We start from the raw sequence: 18154 nt of genomic DNA on the forward strand, positions 1-18154 counted from the left end.
TCCTGCTTTCCCTGTACTTACACAGTGGTCGGGGTTGCAACACCACGAAGCCAAGTTCAAAATCCGCCCCTGCCATTCACTTTGCTGGAGTAGGAACAGATCTCAGAGGAAAACAAACAGAAAACAAAGAAAGAAAAAAGAAAGACAAGAAAGAAAGATAAGAAAAGGTGTGTGTGTGTGATGTTACCTTTTAAACTTAGATGCATTGCTCTTTCCACAAGGATACTGACAGCAACTGTGTTTTCCAGAAACGTCGCATCTTCTTCCTGCGGTTCGCCATTGGTGACCCCTGGACTCACAATATCCACTTGCTGTTTGTCAGAGACCCGCTGGCTCAGACCAGGGCTTTCCCCCGTGCCTTCATCCTCACTGTAGCTGCATTCCTCGGCACAGGGAAGCAGAGCAGCAGGAGTGGAAGCAAGGCTGACGTGAACACGCACAGCAGCTCCGGCCAGGTCTGCAGCATTGCATCTGAACAATGGATAAACGCCTGCAGGAGAATTCACAACAACCAGCTGACTGAGCCAAAGGAAAAGCAGGAGCTTGGAAAACAGCTGGTACAGTTCACTACTGCAGAGATCTCATGTGAGCCCAGCAGAATGAATTTTGATTTTCAGTGTAATTCCTATGTGAGTTATCTCCCAGAAGTACAGGCTTGGAAACATGAAAAACCACGACCAATCCCCCAAATTTGGTACACCTTCATTTCCCCCCAGTAACTCAGATTAAAGAACATCAACTTCCTGAGAGCCCTGGGAACAGGGACTCTGCAAAATTTTATATACATCTATGGAGAATACAACATATAATAATTTGTTTTAACTCCTGCTCTTTCTCTTTTTCCTGAGCGTATCTAAAAGAAGAGCCAATCAGTCCACAAATCTGGTGGCTGATGAGTACCAGGAAGATGACAGAAGCCGTAAACTGAAACACAAGCTCCACCTCAGTGTGAGGAAGAACTTCTTTCCATGGATGAGGCAGAGCCCTGGAACAGCTGCCCAGGGAGGGCCTGGAGTCTCCCTTTCTGGAGACATCCCAAACCCACGTGGACACGTTCCTGTGTCACCTGCTCCAGGTGACCCTGCCTGGGCAGGGGGTGGGACTGGGTGATCTCCAGAGATCCATTCCAAGCCCAGACACCCTGGGATTCTGTGATTCTGAGCAGGACAAAACAAAGCTGTGAACATTTTGTGTAAAGTGCCTAGAGAAGGAACCCCATCACACTGCCAGTAAGGGGGAATGAAGTGTGACCCTGTGTTTTAGGAACTCACCACTAACACTCAGTGTTCTCCTGGATCTCTCTGCTAACGCCGCCAGGTTGACGTAGGCAGATCCAATCAGACGATCTGTATCCAGTGGTCTTTCCACCTCATTTTCCTTGCCATATGCCCACCACACCTGGATTTCTAACTTCTCCTCTCTGAAGAACCACAGCAGTCCCTGGCTCCTTCTGAGAGTCACCTTGCTGGGTTTCCTGAAGGTCACTGTGACATTCTCCGCGTCGTCACTCAGTTTGGGCCGCTTGAGCCAGGTCCAGGTGGCCTCCTGGTTGTACAGTTTGTACCTGAGGTAGCAGTAGGTGCTTTTGTGCAGGTGTGTCTGGCCCGTGAGCAGCACACAGTGCAGTGGCAGCCACACCCTTGGGGTGGAGATGGTCACAGCCACGGGGCCGGCATTCTGCTCCCAGTCCCCGCTCTCGTCCTCGCTGTCCTCCTGCGTCTCCTCACTGCTCCACCCCAAGAGCTTGGCAGCCTCCAGAACACGTTCCCTGTCACCCTGGTGGGCAAAGGCAACAGAGAGCTCCAGCCCTCCCACAATGGCCTGCAGGGCGTTGGTGCAGCGTGGAGGCATCGGATCTTCGGAGAGGGTCACTGGGAACCAGCCTGAAATACCTTTGGGAGGAAAGATCACATTATCCCAGGTTTCCAAAAATGTCAGTGAGGAATGGTCACCTCTCTGGTCAGCAGTCAAGGACCAGAATGCCAAGGGTTTATTTTTCGTTTGCAATTTTATTAAATAATTTCTAATCCAAAAAAGCAACAAGTTAGTGGCCTTCAAAAACCCTCAGCAGCAGTTCTGATCCCAAGGGATTTTCACTTCATTAACAACACCCATTTTACAATGAAACTGCATCCCTGGGATCCCCAATTATAAAATTATGTATTCTCATTTATTTCCTACTCTCTTCCCATTAAAACCAACCCCAAAATTTTGGGCTGGAGAAAATGAGAACTTTACTGAAACTAAAGCTGAAATAACCAACGTAATAATAAAAACATCATTATTACAAGGTATATAATCCCAAACTAATGCTAGATAGAGGAGATCATTAGTGGACAAATATGTGAGTAATTTTTTCACAGAAATTTTACAAAATATTCTCAAGTGGAAGGGACCCAAAAGGACCCACACAGTAAAAAAAAAGAAAAAAAAAAAAAGGAGTTAATTCTACTAGTTTCTAATTCTCTAAGACTCTTGTTTCCAGCTTTGATATCTGAAAAACAGTCCCTAAACACTGCAACTCATGGACTTGACATCCTTTTTGGACTTTCTATCTAGAAAATAAACAGCACTGAATAAAATCCTAAGGATTTTAGGTGCTCGTTTTAGCTAGCATGGAGTTAAATTTCCTCATAGTAGCCCCAGAATATTCCTTTAGCTACTAAACATTCACACCCTGAAAACAGATTTTCAAACAACAACCTTTATGTAGTAGCTTTCCTAATACAGGATTTTTACTGAACATGTGGGAAACATCTGAAAAGATGAAACATCTGAAACATCCGAAAGATCTTTGGTCTAAAAAAACCCGGAAACCACTCCCCCAAACCAAAACAACACCCCTTAAAAGAGGAATGGAAATAGTTTTAAGGAATTACATTAGCATTTACACAGAATGTCAGCAGCATAGCACTGCTGTTACCTGATCTTCTTGTCAGCAGGTCTCTGGTTGGAATCGTGACTGTCCCAAGGAGATAATCTCTAGATGCTCTATCAGCCAATTTGTCAGTGGCTGGAAAAGAAATAATTTTGTAAATAAACCAAACTGGTACGTAAGGTTTAGAAGTAATTGACTGGAGAACAGCTGGTAAGAGGTGATCTTGATCACTGGGAGTCTCAAAAACTCTTTGCACAAGGGGAACAGTCTCTGCCAAAGGCAATTTAGATAATTACATCTATTAGCAACCACGGAGCTCCCTGCACAGGGCTCTGGCAACCCGACCTGCTGCAAGATGGCCCTACTCATTGCAGGGGGGGTTTTGCAAGTCCCAACCCAAACTATTCCATTATTCTGTAAGTTGGTTTTCTTTTCTGTACTAAAATTAAGGGGACTTCTGCACTAGTACTCCATCTTTGCAATCGCACCTGCTCTCCTCACCTGACTTGGTGCTCTGATGGTAGATGGAGAAAACAATACTGGCAGACTGCAGGAGTTCCCCCAGGGAAGAGGCTTCTCCAGTGCTTCTCTGGATGATGAGATTACACAGGAACTCTGTGTGGTGCCCAAACTCTGGGCAGAAGGAGCAGGGCACGGTTCGTGTGCTGCGCGTCTCCGCCTGGGGCAGGAAGGACAGGAGCACACACACGTAGGTGTTCACTCCCACCCCCGCATAGTACTGCACAGAGGGGTTCTTCCGTGCCACAGCTCTTCAGTCCACATGGGAAAAGAAAGAAAAGAAGTAAGAGATTATGCATATAATCTACGAGAAATCTAGGAACCAACATGCTTAAAACAAAGGTGAAAAGATGGGACTAACAGTGAACGTTCTAAGCCAAACTGTATGTGGACTCTGGCTGCATAGCACTTTGATCTTTTCTTTCCATCTGAACACACTAGGAACAGATATGAAACGGTGAGAGGAACCCACGAGGTCCATCACTGGTGGCTGTGCTCTTATCTGTGGTTGAGAAAGTACTCAGCACCTTTAAGGACACACTGTACTGTAGAAAAACTCCCCAGAGAACCTGCTCCAGAAAGAAGCCAAAGGCCAAGCCAAATTATTTTTACAGACCAATACTGACCAGCAAAAGGAGGTGAAATTAGCAAATGGAATAATTTACAAGTAAACCAGACCCAGGTATTACTCAGGTCACACACCTGAAGGATGAGGGGTCTGAGGTCATTCCATTCCCTTGACTTCTCCAAGCACCATATGACAGTGATCCTCACCTTTCAGGGTCTCCTTGAATTAAGATGGATCACAGCAACACTGAGAAAGACTCAGAGCATGGCTCTGGAATGACAGGAGCCGTCCTTCTCACGTGGAACTGACTCCCTTTATTCTAGCCCTTTCCTAACTCTTGAAAATCACATATTCTGGAACTATACCCAGCTGATAGCACACACTTGGAGCAGAAGCCTTAAGGTGGATAGGAACATGTTTCATTTCCTAGTTAGTTTATTGAGGTTTTCACCCCAACAAACTTGTGAAGTACAAGAAAACAACTTCAGCTAGCTTTTAAATAGCATCAGCAACACTAGGATCCAATGCCCAAATAGGGACCATCTTCTATCAGCCGATTTTTCTATCGGTCTTTGGTGTACAAAAATGTGGAAATGTAGGAAAACATGCCCTTCCAATCTGCATCCTTCTGCAGAACAAATGCTACCACTCTGTACTGCAGCTTCAGGGACCAGAATAACTGCTGATGGTCTTTATAAAGTTATTTTCACTTTGGAGCAGAACCCACTTTGAATCTTGGTCTCTGCAGATAGAAAATTGGCCAGTAAGAATTTGTTCAAATCTCATGCCTCAGCCTGCTGCCTCCAGATAAAGCTGTTTGAAGTGAAAAATGATCCTTCTTGAATTAGGCTTTACCTGGCTGCTGCTTGCAAACCAGCTGCCCTGTGTATCTGTACAGAAAGCGAAACAGCTTGAGCTGTTATTCCTGCTGCTGTTTTCATGGATCGTTGGTACCTCACACTCACATCGAGCAAACCTGGATTACATGAAAGAAAGGAAGGAAAGAAGTGGTCAGCCCTTAATGCAAGTACATCCAACACAATCAATATTTAGCCACACCTATTAATACAAAACTTACTCCGTTAATGAATATTTTTCTAAAAAGATAATTCCACTAATCCACTGAGCTTGGCTATGCAAGAGGATGCGCTTCAGCCAGGAGTCACAGCCAGATCCACGAGGAACAACAGAGGGAAAACCGCATCCCGCATCCCCGTGCCGGTGGCGCCCTCCTGTGGCGAGCGCCCGGCACAGCAAGCGCGGGGGCCGAGCTCCCAAACACCGCCCCGGTACCCAGCATATCCCACCACATCCCTGCCCTCATCCCAAACACCGCCTCGGCAGCCAGCACATCCCAAACATCCCTGCCCTCATCCCAAACACCGCCCCGGTACCCAGCATACCCCGCCACATCCCTGCCCTCATCCCAAATACCGCCTCGGCAGCCAGCACATCCCAAACATCCCTGCCCTCATCCCAAACACTGCCCCGGTACCCAGCATATCCCGCCACATCCCTGCCCTCATCCCAAACACCGCCCCGGTACCCAGCATATCCCGCCACATCCCTGCCCTCATCCCAAACACCGCCCCGGCAGCCAGCACATCCCAAACATCCCTGCCCTCATCCCAAACACCGCCCTGGCAGCCAGCACATCCCAAACATCCCTGCCCTCATCCCAAACACCGCCCCGGTACCCAGCATACCCCGCCACATCCCTGCCCTCATCCCAAATACCGCCTCGGCAGCCAGCACATCCCAAACATCCCTGCCCTCATCCCAGACACCGCCCCGGTACCCAGCATATCCCGTCACATCCCTGCCCTCATCCCAAACACTGCACCGGCAGCCAGCACATCCCAAACATCCCTGCCCTCATCCCAAACACTGCCCCGGTACCCGGCACATCCCATGCCAGGACTGGACAACCCTTTGGGGGAAGAAATTTTCCCTAATATCCAAGCTAAACCTCCGTGGCTCAACTCGAGGTTGTTTCCTTTGTCCTTTGCTAACACACCATCAAACACTGTTGTGCTGCTCAGAGGTTTCCTCAACTGAGCCTGGCTTTACCACAGGAAGAGAGAGCCCACAAGCCTTCCTCACCTGAAGGCCGCAGATGGAATTCCTCTGAGGAATCAGACCGGGGGACCAAGGGAAGATTGAAAGTTTGTATCCCTATTTCCTCACGATGCTGCAGGGTCACCATGGCACAGAGCCGTGACAAAGGCAAGGCCCCTTTGGCAACCAGCTGGTCTCTGACATTTGGGTAATAATACCTGGGAAGACACAAAAAACCAGCATCAACATTTCTCTCACAACTTTATCTTGAAACCTAATTAACTTCCCCAGCTAAGGGAGAAACTCAAGTAAATGTATTTCCATTGAAGAAAAGAATCATGAAGTGCTTAAGCAGATAATGCTACAAATATATATTTGGACTAGTCCTAACAAGTCAACTAGCAGGAACTCCACTAAAAACCGGCAGCCCAAAGAAAAACAAGAGAAGCAACTGGCACCAAATATTCTCTGCTCTCACGTTGCATTAATAAATGAAAACACTTCTCGCACAGAACAGATTTGTGGTATCAGTTTGTGAGTGAAAAAAATTACTCTAAACCTTTTCTCAGTGCCATTACTTGGCTTCAGCTTCATCCTAAAACAAATTTTGGCACTGCATCTTATGAACAGCCCGTAGTAATTCTCATGTGACTTTGCAAATTTTAAAAAGCCTGACTCGCTTACTACTGAATGTGCAGGTTAGTATATTTTTCTAAGGCTATTTGTCTTCATGGCTTCTGCTCTCCATTACTAATGACTAGCTCCAGTAGCCATAGAAGCATTTTGAATTTACAAAACACTTTTCATTGTTTCTCTTGTCCTCAATGACTTGTGTGAGGGAAACAAGCAAGCCCAGCACAATGAAATTATACTTTCAGGGTGCTATTAAGTAAAATTTAGATGTGTCAAACATTTCAACACTACTTTTAGATTGTTACGCTGATTAAAAGATGGAAGAAAGCGAACTAACAACACACACTTTTTAAGTTATAAAAAGTAGCAATTAGGGCTCTTGGTTGGGAAAAAGGCTCAAAGGTTTTAAGTGCAGATAGTCATCACCAAACATTGATGAGCTTACCATTTTTTTAGCTATAATTAAATAATATTACGGAATATCCATCCCAGAGCTGGAGATTTTTTAAGATCAGATCTATCTCTACCTGTATGGCTACCTACAAAGAATAGGATGTTGTTCTGTACCTGCACCAGACTTCAAACTGGATTCCTCCTCCTGCTGCTCCTGGTGCCATAAATGCACTGACCAGGAGCCTCTGGACTGGGACATCAGCAGGAACCAACAGGGAATGATGATGTTCATCATTAAAGACGGGATCAGGGACGCACAGAGTGGTAGCTGTTCTAAACGGCTTTAATGTGATGCCTAGAAGTCAAGCACAGCCGGTTAAAAATGGTTACAATTGCAGCTTTCAACCTTTTCCTGCTTGCAGTCCTTCAGGAGGCAGGACCCATGGACAGGGAGTGAAATCCCCCTAGGACAGGGCTTGCTCTTCTGTTCTCTGCTCTTCTTCAGTTCACAAAGCTTTTACAAGCAATCCATGCAGCCCCACGACCCTGGGAGCCACAGGCTGGGAACTACTGTAAAAAGGCAGTACAGAAATCCCACAGGACTCACTATGGAACCATTTTACTGACCCTCATTTTTCAGTGGGAATACATGCTAGGGATGCAAAGCACTCAACACTATGTTCTTTTCTACAATTACAATTACCTAAATATTCTTTTATAATCTAAAAAATGGTGGTTTTAGGTTGGATATCGGGAAGGAATTCTTCCCAGGATGCCCAGAGAAGCTGTGGCTGCCCCTGGATCCCTGAAGTGTCCAAGGCCAGGCTGGATGGGGCTTGGAGCATCCTGGGAGAGAGGAAGGTGTCCCTCCCTCTGGCAGGGGCTGAGAATGGATGTACTTTAAGGTCCCTTCCCACACAAACCACTCTGTTAATTCCAGTGATCTAAACCAAGCAACTCTTCTGTTGGTGTCTCCATGAAAATCACAGAATTGTTAAGGTTGGAAGAGCCCTCTAAGATCATCAAATCCAACAGTTAACCCACCCCTGCCAAGGCCACCAGTAAATCATGTACCCAAGTGCCATATCCAAACACTTTTTGAACATTCCAGGGATGGTGACTCCACCACTGCCAGGGCTTGATAACCCTGTTGATGAAGAAATTTTCCCTAATATTCAATTTAAACCTCCCCTAGCCATTTCCTCTTGTCCTGTCCCTTGTCGCCTGGGAACAGGATCCCCACCTGCTGCACTCTCCTGTCAGGGAGTTGTGCAGAGCAAAATGAGCACCCTGAAAGGCTTGTGCATGTAAAGCCTTTGCTGAACTTCACTGTGAACAATCTCCCAATTCCCTGCGGACCTATTCCTGCATCTTTGTGGGATCTGCTGGCACAGCCCTCTAGCACCTTTAACAGAAGGTACCACGTGAAGAGATTTGGAATTAGGTCTCTTTATTTCACTGGGAACTTGCCACCAGCCTCAGACAAACAAGGCTTTTAATCCAGTGACACAGCCCAGGTCCAGTTTTTCCAAGTAAACATGCACTGGCTGCATGAAAGCTCAGAAAAACATGGCCCCTCTTACTCCGGCAGAGAGAAGTAATATTTAATTAAAGCAATGCCCTAAATAGGGGAAAGCTATTAAACAAATGTACCATCCTCAGGCAATCCAGGTCCATGCAGTGCAGCACAGGCAGCCTCCTGAACTGGGAAATAGTACTGGATGTAGCAGTCAGCCTCTCCCCAGACTGTGGACTGTAAGGGAGTGAGTCCCTTCACACTCTCCACGTGGATCTCAAACACATGCTCCATCAGGTCTTCCCCTTTTGGGTCCAACTGCCAACAAAAAAATGAGAAGGATGACTTGAGGAAACTGGGAACATTTCAACAAGCTGCCCAGGGAATGGCTGAGTCATCCCTGGAGGGATTTAAAAGCCATGTGGGTGTAACATCTGGGGGCACGGTCTAATGGTGGCCTTGGCAGGGCTGGGTTAGTGGTTGCATTCAGTGAGCATACAGGTCTTTTCCAACCTAAACAATTACATGTGAGAAAGATCTAAGCCTGAGATGGGGGCATAAAAATTATCTGCCATTTTCCTCCTAAAGTTCACAGAAACATTGAAAGCCTGAAAGAATTTTTTTTTCTTGCAAAGCACATAAAAAGCATAAAAGTTGCTACCTATCGAACTCCAAGGTAGTGCCAAAACCTCCACAATAAGGCTGTGAGTATTAAGATTTTCTATAATTTTGCTGGTTTTTTGTTTCTACTGGACTTGTGAAGACAAAGGCAGTGGATTTGCAAAGCAACAAAAAGGGCAATAATGTCTAGGCTGGTGAGAGCAAGCTGGTAAAAAAGGAGTATAAACAATATAATTCTGTGTACAATTTGTAGAATATAACAAAATTGGCTGCAGCCTCAAGAAGAGATTGGGGATCATTCATCTGTTAACTAACTCACTGGCAAAACCCTTTCCACATGTCAGTAACAGCGAGAATGGGGATTTGCTGAACAATAAATAATAATAATAAATTAATAATAAACAAATACCATTGCAGGTTTCGTGGGTGGATGGTCCAGAGAGTGGGGAGGACGCTGTGGGACTGGAGGCACCATCCCTTCTTCAGTTTTGAGCCTCTGCAGTGCCACAATTTGCTCAGCTGAGCCCATTGCCAGGACGACCCTGAGGCTGCCGCTCCTGCTGCCCGTGAAAACATCGACCACGGGCACGAGCCCATCCACGGCCACCACCGGGTACTGAGCCTGCAGCAGCAGGTGGGAAACCTTGGGATCCCTACAGCACAAACCCAAAACAGAGACACGAGGCCACAGCGTGAGCATGAGCCCTCTGAGGAGGAGCAGGATCACACAGAACTCATTTTAGACGGGATTTTCAATGCTGATTAAAACCAATCTGTCTCCATTCCTCGGAAATTTGTCTCACTTACATCCAGCCTTCACTCAGCAGAGATCCATGAGCTGCTGGGTGCGAGAACTTATCTTCAGTCATGACAAAGGACAATTTCCCAAAACCTAACAGGGCCTTAGCTATGAGCCAGCCTGAAGATCTGTGAACGAAGGGATGAACGGGAACAAGACTCCCATTAACACCCTGTAGCCGTATTTTACTTTTATGAGGTAGTTAATGTGCCTTTGGGGATGGAAGAAAAGAAGGAGCAGTGACAGCCTCCCAGAAAGATGTAAAAATCTCCAATCACAGACTGAAGTTATTCAAGGCCAGGTTGGATGGGGCTTGAGCAGCTTGGTGGTGCCTCTGCCCAGGGCAGGGGGTGGCACTGGATGGGCTTTAAGGTCCCTCCCAAGCCAAACCATCCTGGGATTCTAAGATTCACACAAATAAACTACAGTGGCTTACTAAAAAAATGACACAAATGACACAGTAATAACTAACAAAGCAGTGGCCAGTCAGCTCCAGCACCACCTGATTTCCACAAGTCACTAGGTCTGACCAAAATAAAAGGAACAAATCCTTTGCATCAGGAAGAATTTCTTCTGTCCAGTATTTCCAGCTATTTAAACTGTTTTAAGCAGGTATATTACTCTGAACAAGAGGCCAATATATTAAACCCAAAAAGAACAAAGAACTCTGGAGAATCCCATCAGATAAGAACACCATTAAAATATGAATGTTTTGGAGACTTTTTGACACCCAGGCTGTGCAAACCAACAGCATCCCAACGGGATCTCTGCACAGCATAATTAGGGGCAAACCCAATTAGTCACAATCCTGGAAAACCACTGATGGAAAGCCACACTTCATTCTCCTGTGTAGTCACTTGGATTTCTTCTAGTTTTATTCCACCCTAGGACCACAAGTTAAGCAGGCACCAACTGTGACGCAGCACAGTGACTTCGTTTCTCACACTCTATCTGTACTCCTGGACAAGGACAGCGTAACTTTCACCCTGCTCACCGTAGGGAAGGACTATAAGGAAGCTTGGAAGGGCAAAAATGCCTTTTGCTATGAAGTGTAACCAAGGACCCTCCCACACAACCCCCACAAACCATCACCGACTTCTTTTTCTAAGCTTCAGTTAGGATATTTCCCAAGCCCCTCAAAAAATGGGGAAAAAAACCAAGTTTACTTGAACGAGATGTAAAACTGGTGCAGAGGGAGTTTCACTAATCCCAGCAGTTTGTCACAGCCAGGGCTTCCCAGCTTGTTCCATGCTTCAATAATCATTACGTTGTTCTTCAGCCGCTCCAAGTGTTTGGAAGTCAATGAAAAAGGCATCACCTGAAAGGTTTAAAGCAGAATTAGTGCACAGAATACCCTGAAAAGTATTGGCTAAGTACAGAGCATTCTGGTAAGTTTACTTTGTTCCAGTCTACAAAATTTTGCTTTTTAGAGATAGAAGCTAAAAATCAAATGGCCCTTCAACAGCAGCAAGCAGAGGTGTTTCTATGCATACAGAAGTAACTGAAGTACGAAATGTGTTTGTCAGTGGGGAATACCACACTTCCATCAGAGTAAAATGGAGAACATGACACTTGCCTGAGAAAAATTAAAGGCAGGCTGCGTTGTGCCCCAGATGACAGCAGATCTCGTTGCCTCCTCAGTGCTGAGCAGTTTGCAGTTTAAATACACGTTGCAGGGACTGGGGAGCCCACAGCCCTCAGCAATGAAGTCCTTTCCCTCAGGCACCATCAAGAGCACGTGGAGCAGCAGCCCCTCTCCCTCAGCCGGGGCCGTGCGCGTCACCACCTCGGGGGCTGTGGACGCCGGCACGGCGCGCGGCAGCTGCGCGACGTCCCCGCAGCCCGCTCCCGGCTCCTGGCAGTCTGCAGGGCTCCTCCTGGAGCACACGGGGATTCCTGCATCCACACCCGTCCTGCTGGGCCCCTGCAGCTTCAGCTGGGCACCTCTCACGGCGCGAGCTGGGGCCGGGTGCTCAGCTGCGGCTGACCTGGCAGGGGCACAGGCCAGGGCTCTGCTGTTGGCTGCAAGCTGCAGCGACACCTGCAAGGCAAGGCAGAGCTGGCCAGGTGCGCCCATCCAGAAACAAGGGATGCAACACAAACTCAGGAAAACACGTCACACCTTCGGCTCAAGAGCTCACCCTAAGGCATTGTGTTGGTTGCAAGCTACAGCTGTTGCTGTAAAATAAACTACACGTGGCTTTAGGAATTAAAGTCCAGTTGTGCAAACAATTGTGTGCAAAGCCACACAATTACAGATGAATCACTGAATGATCTGGGCTGGAAGGGACCTTAAAGCTCACCCCATTCTTAACCCTTCACCTGTTCACACAGAGAGCTGCTCATCCTCAGAACTGTCAAATCTCTCAAACTATTAATGCTTCTCAGTCAGAGGCTGAGCAAACTGGTAGAAACTCTGCCTGGAGAAGATAATTCCTGCAGTGACAAGGACAAGGAACAGCAGGCCTCCATGGCAGGAGAGACCTCAGCTCATGTCACACCTGAAGAAGAAGCCAAAGCTCCAAACCCTGAAAATGTGCCACTCAAAATTTGCCTGTATTCAAGTCCCAGCTTACTGACAACATTCCTAGACATGCAGGAGTTTCAAAATATTTCTCCAAAACCCTAAGGGATAAAAAAGGGTTCATGTTATTTTATACTGGTCTGGCAAACCTCTGTATCTGAGACCTGGTGAATTGAAACAAAGAGAGAAAAGAGGAGTTAAAAATAAGAGCGTGCAGCCAAAATTAGTAACAATTCAAGCTCGAGATGGTAAAACACATACCTTTAGTGGCCCAACTTGTGTGTGATCTCCCTCTTTTTCCACAGGTATTTCCCAGCTGACACTGAGCAGTTCAGCCTCCATCACCCTGCGGAGCTGAAGGGCTGCTGAGCCAATGACCACAGGCTGAGGGTAGGCAAAGAATTAATTTTGCAAGATTTCTATCAGATCTAAAGAACTTTTGTGAAATAAAAGCTTTCCAGGAAGCCACGAGCAGCCTCCCGCTCCCACTCCCATCATCAGTTGTACCAACAGGGATTTGGGAAATCTCCTTTACTTCCAAATTCAAGTCTCACTAGAACAACAGTAAGACAAACTCTCCCAGAACCTACTGTAAACAATTCCAGATTAATGCAAAAATTCAATAACCCAAATACCAGTAAATGAGCAAAATTTCCATACTGAAAGATGCAGTTTACTCCTCCAGTAAAAGAAAAGCAGATACCCTCGGTGTTGATTAGAAAAACATATGCTGAGTTAACCCCTCTCACCATCCTCATCACAGGCAGATGGTTATGCAAATAATCTCATCAGATAGAAATATACCTTTCCCCCCCAAAAATACACAAGTTACATTACAAGCTCACACTACTCCCCTTACACTGGGCAGGGTAAAGATACAAACTGCATCCACATGAACTCATTCTACTGGATGATCCTGTGGGCCCCTCAGAATATTCCGTGATTCTGTGAAGACTGAACAGCAATCAGTTCAACTATCTACATGAAATGTCATTTCCCCTCCTGATATCTGATTGTCTGCACCGAGTGTCTGCTGGGAAACAGAAATGCAAAGAATATCTTTGCTTCTCAATACACAAAGAAGGAACATTTTCTAGTAAGTACCTTTTTCTGTGTGCTTTTCCTCATGTAGATTTTAAAAGCCAGGTCAGAGCCCCACCAGTGCTCGATCATTGCTCCTCCAAACCACACAGGGAACACAGACTGCTGTTGGAATTTCACCACTGGAGGGAAGAGAGGAGCAACAAATATCCAAAATTACCTGATATAAATAAACCTGCCCCTGGAGAGCGCTCCATTAAACACACAATCATTTAATTCTGCATTATTTATTAACACCAAGGCCCAAGTAAACTGGTTTTCATTTTTGAGGCCAGCAAATAGCAGGAGGCCAGCAGGACAAAATTAAGGTGATGAATTCATAAGTAATAATAAATATAATAAACAAATTATTAAATGCATAAATATAAACCAACATTATAACAGTATTTAAAGACTTCAGGTGACACAACATGTCTGCCATTCTAGCACGCAGTGAGACCTGCCCCTCTCCAGTGGCAGAACCCTGCCTCATTTTAACTAACAGAGTTCAGGACGGCTCTTGAGAGAGTCAAAGCTGAGCTGCAAGAAAAATCACAGCTTCAGGAGAACAGGAGTATCTGCAAGCAGAGACAGAATCAACTGGCTTTCAGTCTGGAAAAGAGGACAAGAAGTACAATAACAGCGCTCACAAGGGATAAGGAAGTATTCTTGTGATGACAAAAATGCAGGTTACACACAAGGAAAATTCCAGCATGAATACTTCTCGGAAGAAAAAATTAATTAAAAATCACTTGGCTTCCTTCTCCCTGAGAGGATCATTCCCTCACCTGCAGCATGGCAACTCTGGGGGCAGAGGGGCCACTAATCATATTGTGACTGTCAGGCACCAAAGGAAATTCGTGGAAAACACTACGAAATAATTTCTAAGAGATGGAACAAAGCTAAATCTGAGGGGGGAAAATGATGCTCTTACCATCATCTGTGATTTTACTTGAGGCCACTCGAGTTGTTTCCGTTGTTATGGAGACCTGTCCTTTGTCATCCTTGGAGACTCTCACCGGAAAGTGGTACTCCACAAAGAAGGTACTGTGAACAAAAAAGCACAAGGGTGACCACAATCCATCAAGAATCTGACGTGAGTCATGACACTGAACACAGCAGGCAAGTTCCAGACTCACAGTTCACTGTAACACCTTTTTTTTTTTTTGATAATTGAAACATCTATTCTGTGAATTCCTTCCATTGATTATATGTATGCCAGATTCTCCTGGAATAAACCCCCTTTCGTTTTCAGTGTACTGCCAGGCACAAAGTACATCTGTACCTCCCCAAAACCCTGGGAAAGGCACGGCCTGAAGTGAGTCCACATCAGGATAAATGAGTCACATCTCTGGGATGCAATTTCCTGAGAGGAGAAGAGGAATAGCAAGGCCTCAGAAGCCTGGAGAGCTTGGGGAAGCTGGAGTACCTAAGAGACCTCAGGGAAATCTCCCCTGAAGGCACAGTAAACAAACTAGGAAGGAACAATCCCCCTTACCACTTATGAACAGACATAGGCCGTGGAGGCTTCCCCAGTAAACCTTTCCTCCTTGGGGAGACCTGGATGCTCTCAGGAGGGATTTTCAAGCTTTCAATGATGACTCTGGCCAGGTGTATTTGCTGCAGCAATGCCAACCTGTCTGCACCCAAGGATTTGAGAAGAGCCATTTCTCCCTGGTCTTCTGGAGAAGCAGTGGGAGAGCAGCTGGAGAGACAAAACTGAGGCTCAGGACTGCAGAAACAATCTTGACATGACCTAGCTTGGTGGGATGTTACTTAAAAACTGCCCAAGGCTCACTAAAATATACATTTTTAAAGATTTTTTTACAACACATTTGGTGCTCTCTGTAATTCTCTGTAACAAAAATCTTTCAATATCTGGGGTCCATAACTGAAAAAAAAAAAAAAACCAACCCAAAAAGTGCACGTTCCACACTGTTGATCTGAAAAATTCTTATCCTAACTCTTCAAAAAGAAAAGTGTCATTCAATATCATGTACAAAAGCAAGGAGGTGATACAGTTATACACAAGGACAAGTCACTGCTGCAGAGGAACAGCAACAGGATTTTTGCCACGATTTTAAATCTCATTTGTGTAGTTTGCAAGACTTGAATTGCAAACGATTTTCTGTTGGTTTCTCTGGGGATATGAAATCTACCTGATGTAAAAACAGCAGTGTTAGTCAGAAAAAAAAATCAGAAATAATGGTTGGGAGCTGAATTACAAAAAAAAAAAAAAAAAAAAGGGTCACAAAACTTTTACACTAACTGTATTGTACAAGATAAGCTTGATAACTGGATCTTTAGGGACACTTTTATTGGCTCCATCATGAAAAAAAGGGAATACAATTTAGATGAGGTCAGAACAGAAGTCACTGGTGTAATTACCTGGGTTTAGTTTCTGTCACATTCTGATCAAACACATGAAAATCCTTCCGTGGATTCACTGGGTCTGCTTTTGTGAGAGCTTCTGTCTTGGATGCTTTTTTTGAGGACTTAACATCATCATCACTGAGGAAATCACTCAAACTGGAATCAGATTTCTGAAGCAGAAATAATGCACATAAATAAGAAGTTGATTATCATTGTACAGAGAGTTCCGTAACGGTCACAATACATAAATGGAAAACAACTTGTGCATTGAATCATTAGAAACAATTAAAATGATATCAAAATTGCAGGCATTTAAAAAACAGAAAGTCTTCCTGGACAGCCCCAATCCCAGCCATTTCCAAACTCAGTGCTTGACTTTGTAGTCTTGACAATATTCTTTTAATAATATTAATTTTAAGCAACATACACACCGGCTTTTGTATGATACCTAATGCTTTAAAGTACTGAAATCTGAAGCGCTTTTGATCGTGCAAACCCGCGCTTTTCTGCACATCAGGGAATGCACATTTCCCCTGGGATCTCCACTTACAGGAGCTGTGTAAAAAAGCCTCTCCAGCAGACTCTGGTCGTAATGGGGATCACCGAGTTCACTGTCATACACCTCACTGCCAAGGGAGAGAGAATCCCACAGGGAGCCTGTTCGATCCCAGAACTGCCCCGGAGAGAAATCAGCACTGTGGATACAAGAGAGAGAAAGCCACCCTAGTGCCCCACGTTCTGCAGTCAGTCCCTAAGGGTTGGGGACAATACTGCCTGTTTTATCCTGATTTGGCTGCAGACAGAGCTGTGCTCACCCAGCACATCTGTGACCCGGCTGGAAGGGTTCCCTCGGGATAACATCCCTGCCCCAACAGGAAAGCAGGGTGTGCCCAGTGCAGGACAGCTCGGGTTAGAACACCTCTCTGGAGGTCACTCAGCCCAAGCCCTGCTCAGAGGGAAGGGATGCAAATAAAACTTTGTCCAGTTGGATTTTGGGTGTCTTGAAAGCTGCAGATTCCACAACCTCTTGGGGCAACCGACTCTAGACCTTGCTGACTTTCATCGTAAAATATTCCTATGAATACCTACCTCTAACTTTTACCCTTCACTACTTTATTACTTCTGCAGTGCTTGAAGATACCAGAAATATTTAAGGATAGTTTACTTTGATTAAAAAAATACCCCAAGGTATATCTGAGCAGGTGCAAATACAATTATCTTTAGATACAAGCTGGGGTTAGTTCGGTTTAAGGGTTCCCTCTGTGCTGTGAGTTTAAAATCATTTCATGATCTGCAACACTACAGTGTTATCCACTGATAAACCACAGTTAAAAAATAAATGCACAAGAAGAACCATGAACTGAAATTCTGAACCATATCCGACCCAGAAGCTGTGTGTTCAGGGTGCAGATGTGGACACAATGGAAGCATCATTTATGCTCCTGCTAGGCAAAATGAGAGGAAAAATCCATTTAATATCTGGAGAAAGATTAAAAATAGCTATTGTTTCTCATTAATTTTAATTTACAGAGTGTTTCCTCTTCAAAGAAACACAGTATTTGTTTTATGTACTTACTTTATGTAATATTTTAGGCCACAAGAGTTACAACTATTAAATAACTTAATTTTATCCAAGATGGTGGTTAACCTTTCTGACATCACTTTGACACCAGGTGACTTGGAGCTATCCAGGTTGTCACCCCCTAAAGCTGAGCTATAAAACACCTCCATCACTCGCTCAGGAGTCATGGGTTACATTCCCAAAAACATGGACAACATGAAGAGTCAAGAGACATTTTTCCAAATGGTCAGGTAAGAACAACCTTGCAGAAGCCTCCAGTGCTTCACACTCACCTGCCCAACAGTAGCTGGACTGCTCTTTCCTCAGAGTTTAGGTCAAATTGCTGACCTGAAACTCCAGATGCAAAGTGACGGGGATCTTCAGGAGTGGGCACAAAGCTGGACTTCAGGCATTTTGGGCTCCTGGGTAATGGCGATGGAAGCACAGACAGCAGTAAAAGGAAAAATAAGACATTAAGGCACACTCAAAATCAATCCATTAATTGGTCTCTCAGTTTTTCTGGGAAGTCCAAAATAATCTAATTTCACAAATACAAATAGATTGTGCAGAAATAAATGAAACTGAGTTTGCAATAGCATCGTTGACTGTCAAAGACAATGACATTGCTTTC

The 18154-nt window shown here is 45.2% G+C and overlaps 1 protein-coding gene across 4 annotated transcripts in view; it reads right to left on the minus strand.

The window, feature by feature from the left end:
- C2CD3 (C2 domain containing 3 centriole elongation regulator) overlaps positions 1-18154 on the minus strand; it is a 36631-nt gene that overhangs the window by 14676 nt on the left and 3801 nt on the right. For all 4 annotated transcript variants that reach the window (XM_066207065.1, XM_066207062.1, XM_066207055.1 and 1 more), the window contains exons 6-23: positions 17817-17945; positions 16513-16657; positions 15978-16132; positions 15088-15294; positions 14524-14636; positions 13614-13732; positions 12771-12893; positions 11562-12026; positions 11152-11303; positions 9596-9839; positions 8703-8883; positions 7224-7404; positions 6069-6241; positions 4821-4941; positions 3380-3648; positions 2924-3013; positions 1272-1892; positions 188-490 (exon numbers count right to left, since the gene is read on the minus strand). In XM_066207065.1, the coding sequence (XP_066063162.1) occupies positions 188-490; positions 1272-1892; positions 2924-3013; positions 3380-3648; positions 4821-4941; positions 6069-6241; positions 7224-7404; positions 8703-8883; positions 9596-9839; positions 11152-11303; positions 11562-12026; positions 12771-12893; positions 13614-13732; positions 14524-14636; positions 15088-15294; positions 15978-16132; positions 16513-16657; positions 17817-17945 (3791 nt within the window). The remainder of the gene's footprint in view (positions 1-187; positions 491-1271; positions 1893-2923; positions 3014-3379; positions 3649-4820; positions 4942-6068; positions 6242-7223; positions 7405-8702; positions 8884-9595; positions 9840-11151; positions 11304-11561; positions 12027-12770; positions 12894-13613; positions 13733-14523; positions 14637-15087; positions 15295-15977; positions 16133-16512; positions 16658-17816; positions 17946-18154) is intronic.

The sequence above is a fragment of the Chamaea fasciata genome, unplaced genomic scaffold (assembly GCF_029207755.1).
Source record: "Chamaea fasciata isolate MVZ Bird 193981 ecotype frontalis unplaced genomic scaffold, bChaFas1.0.hap1 SCAF_2, whole genome shotgun sequence".
NCBI lineage: Eukaryota > Metazoa > Chordata > Aves > Passeriformes > Sylviidae > Chamaea > Chamaea fasciata.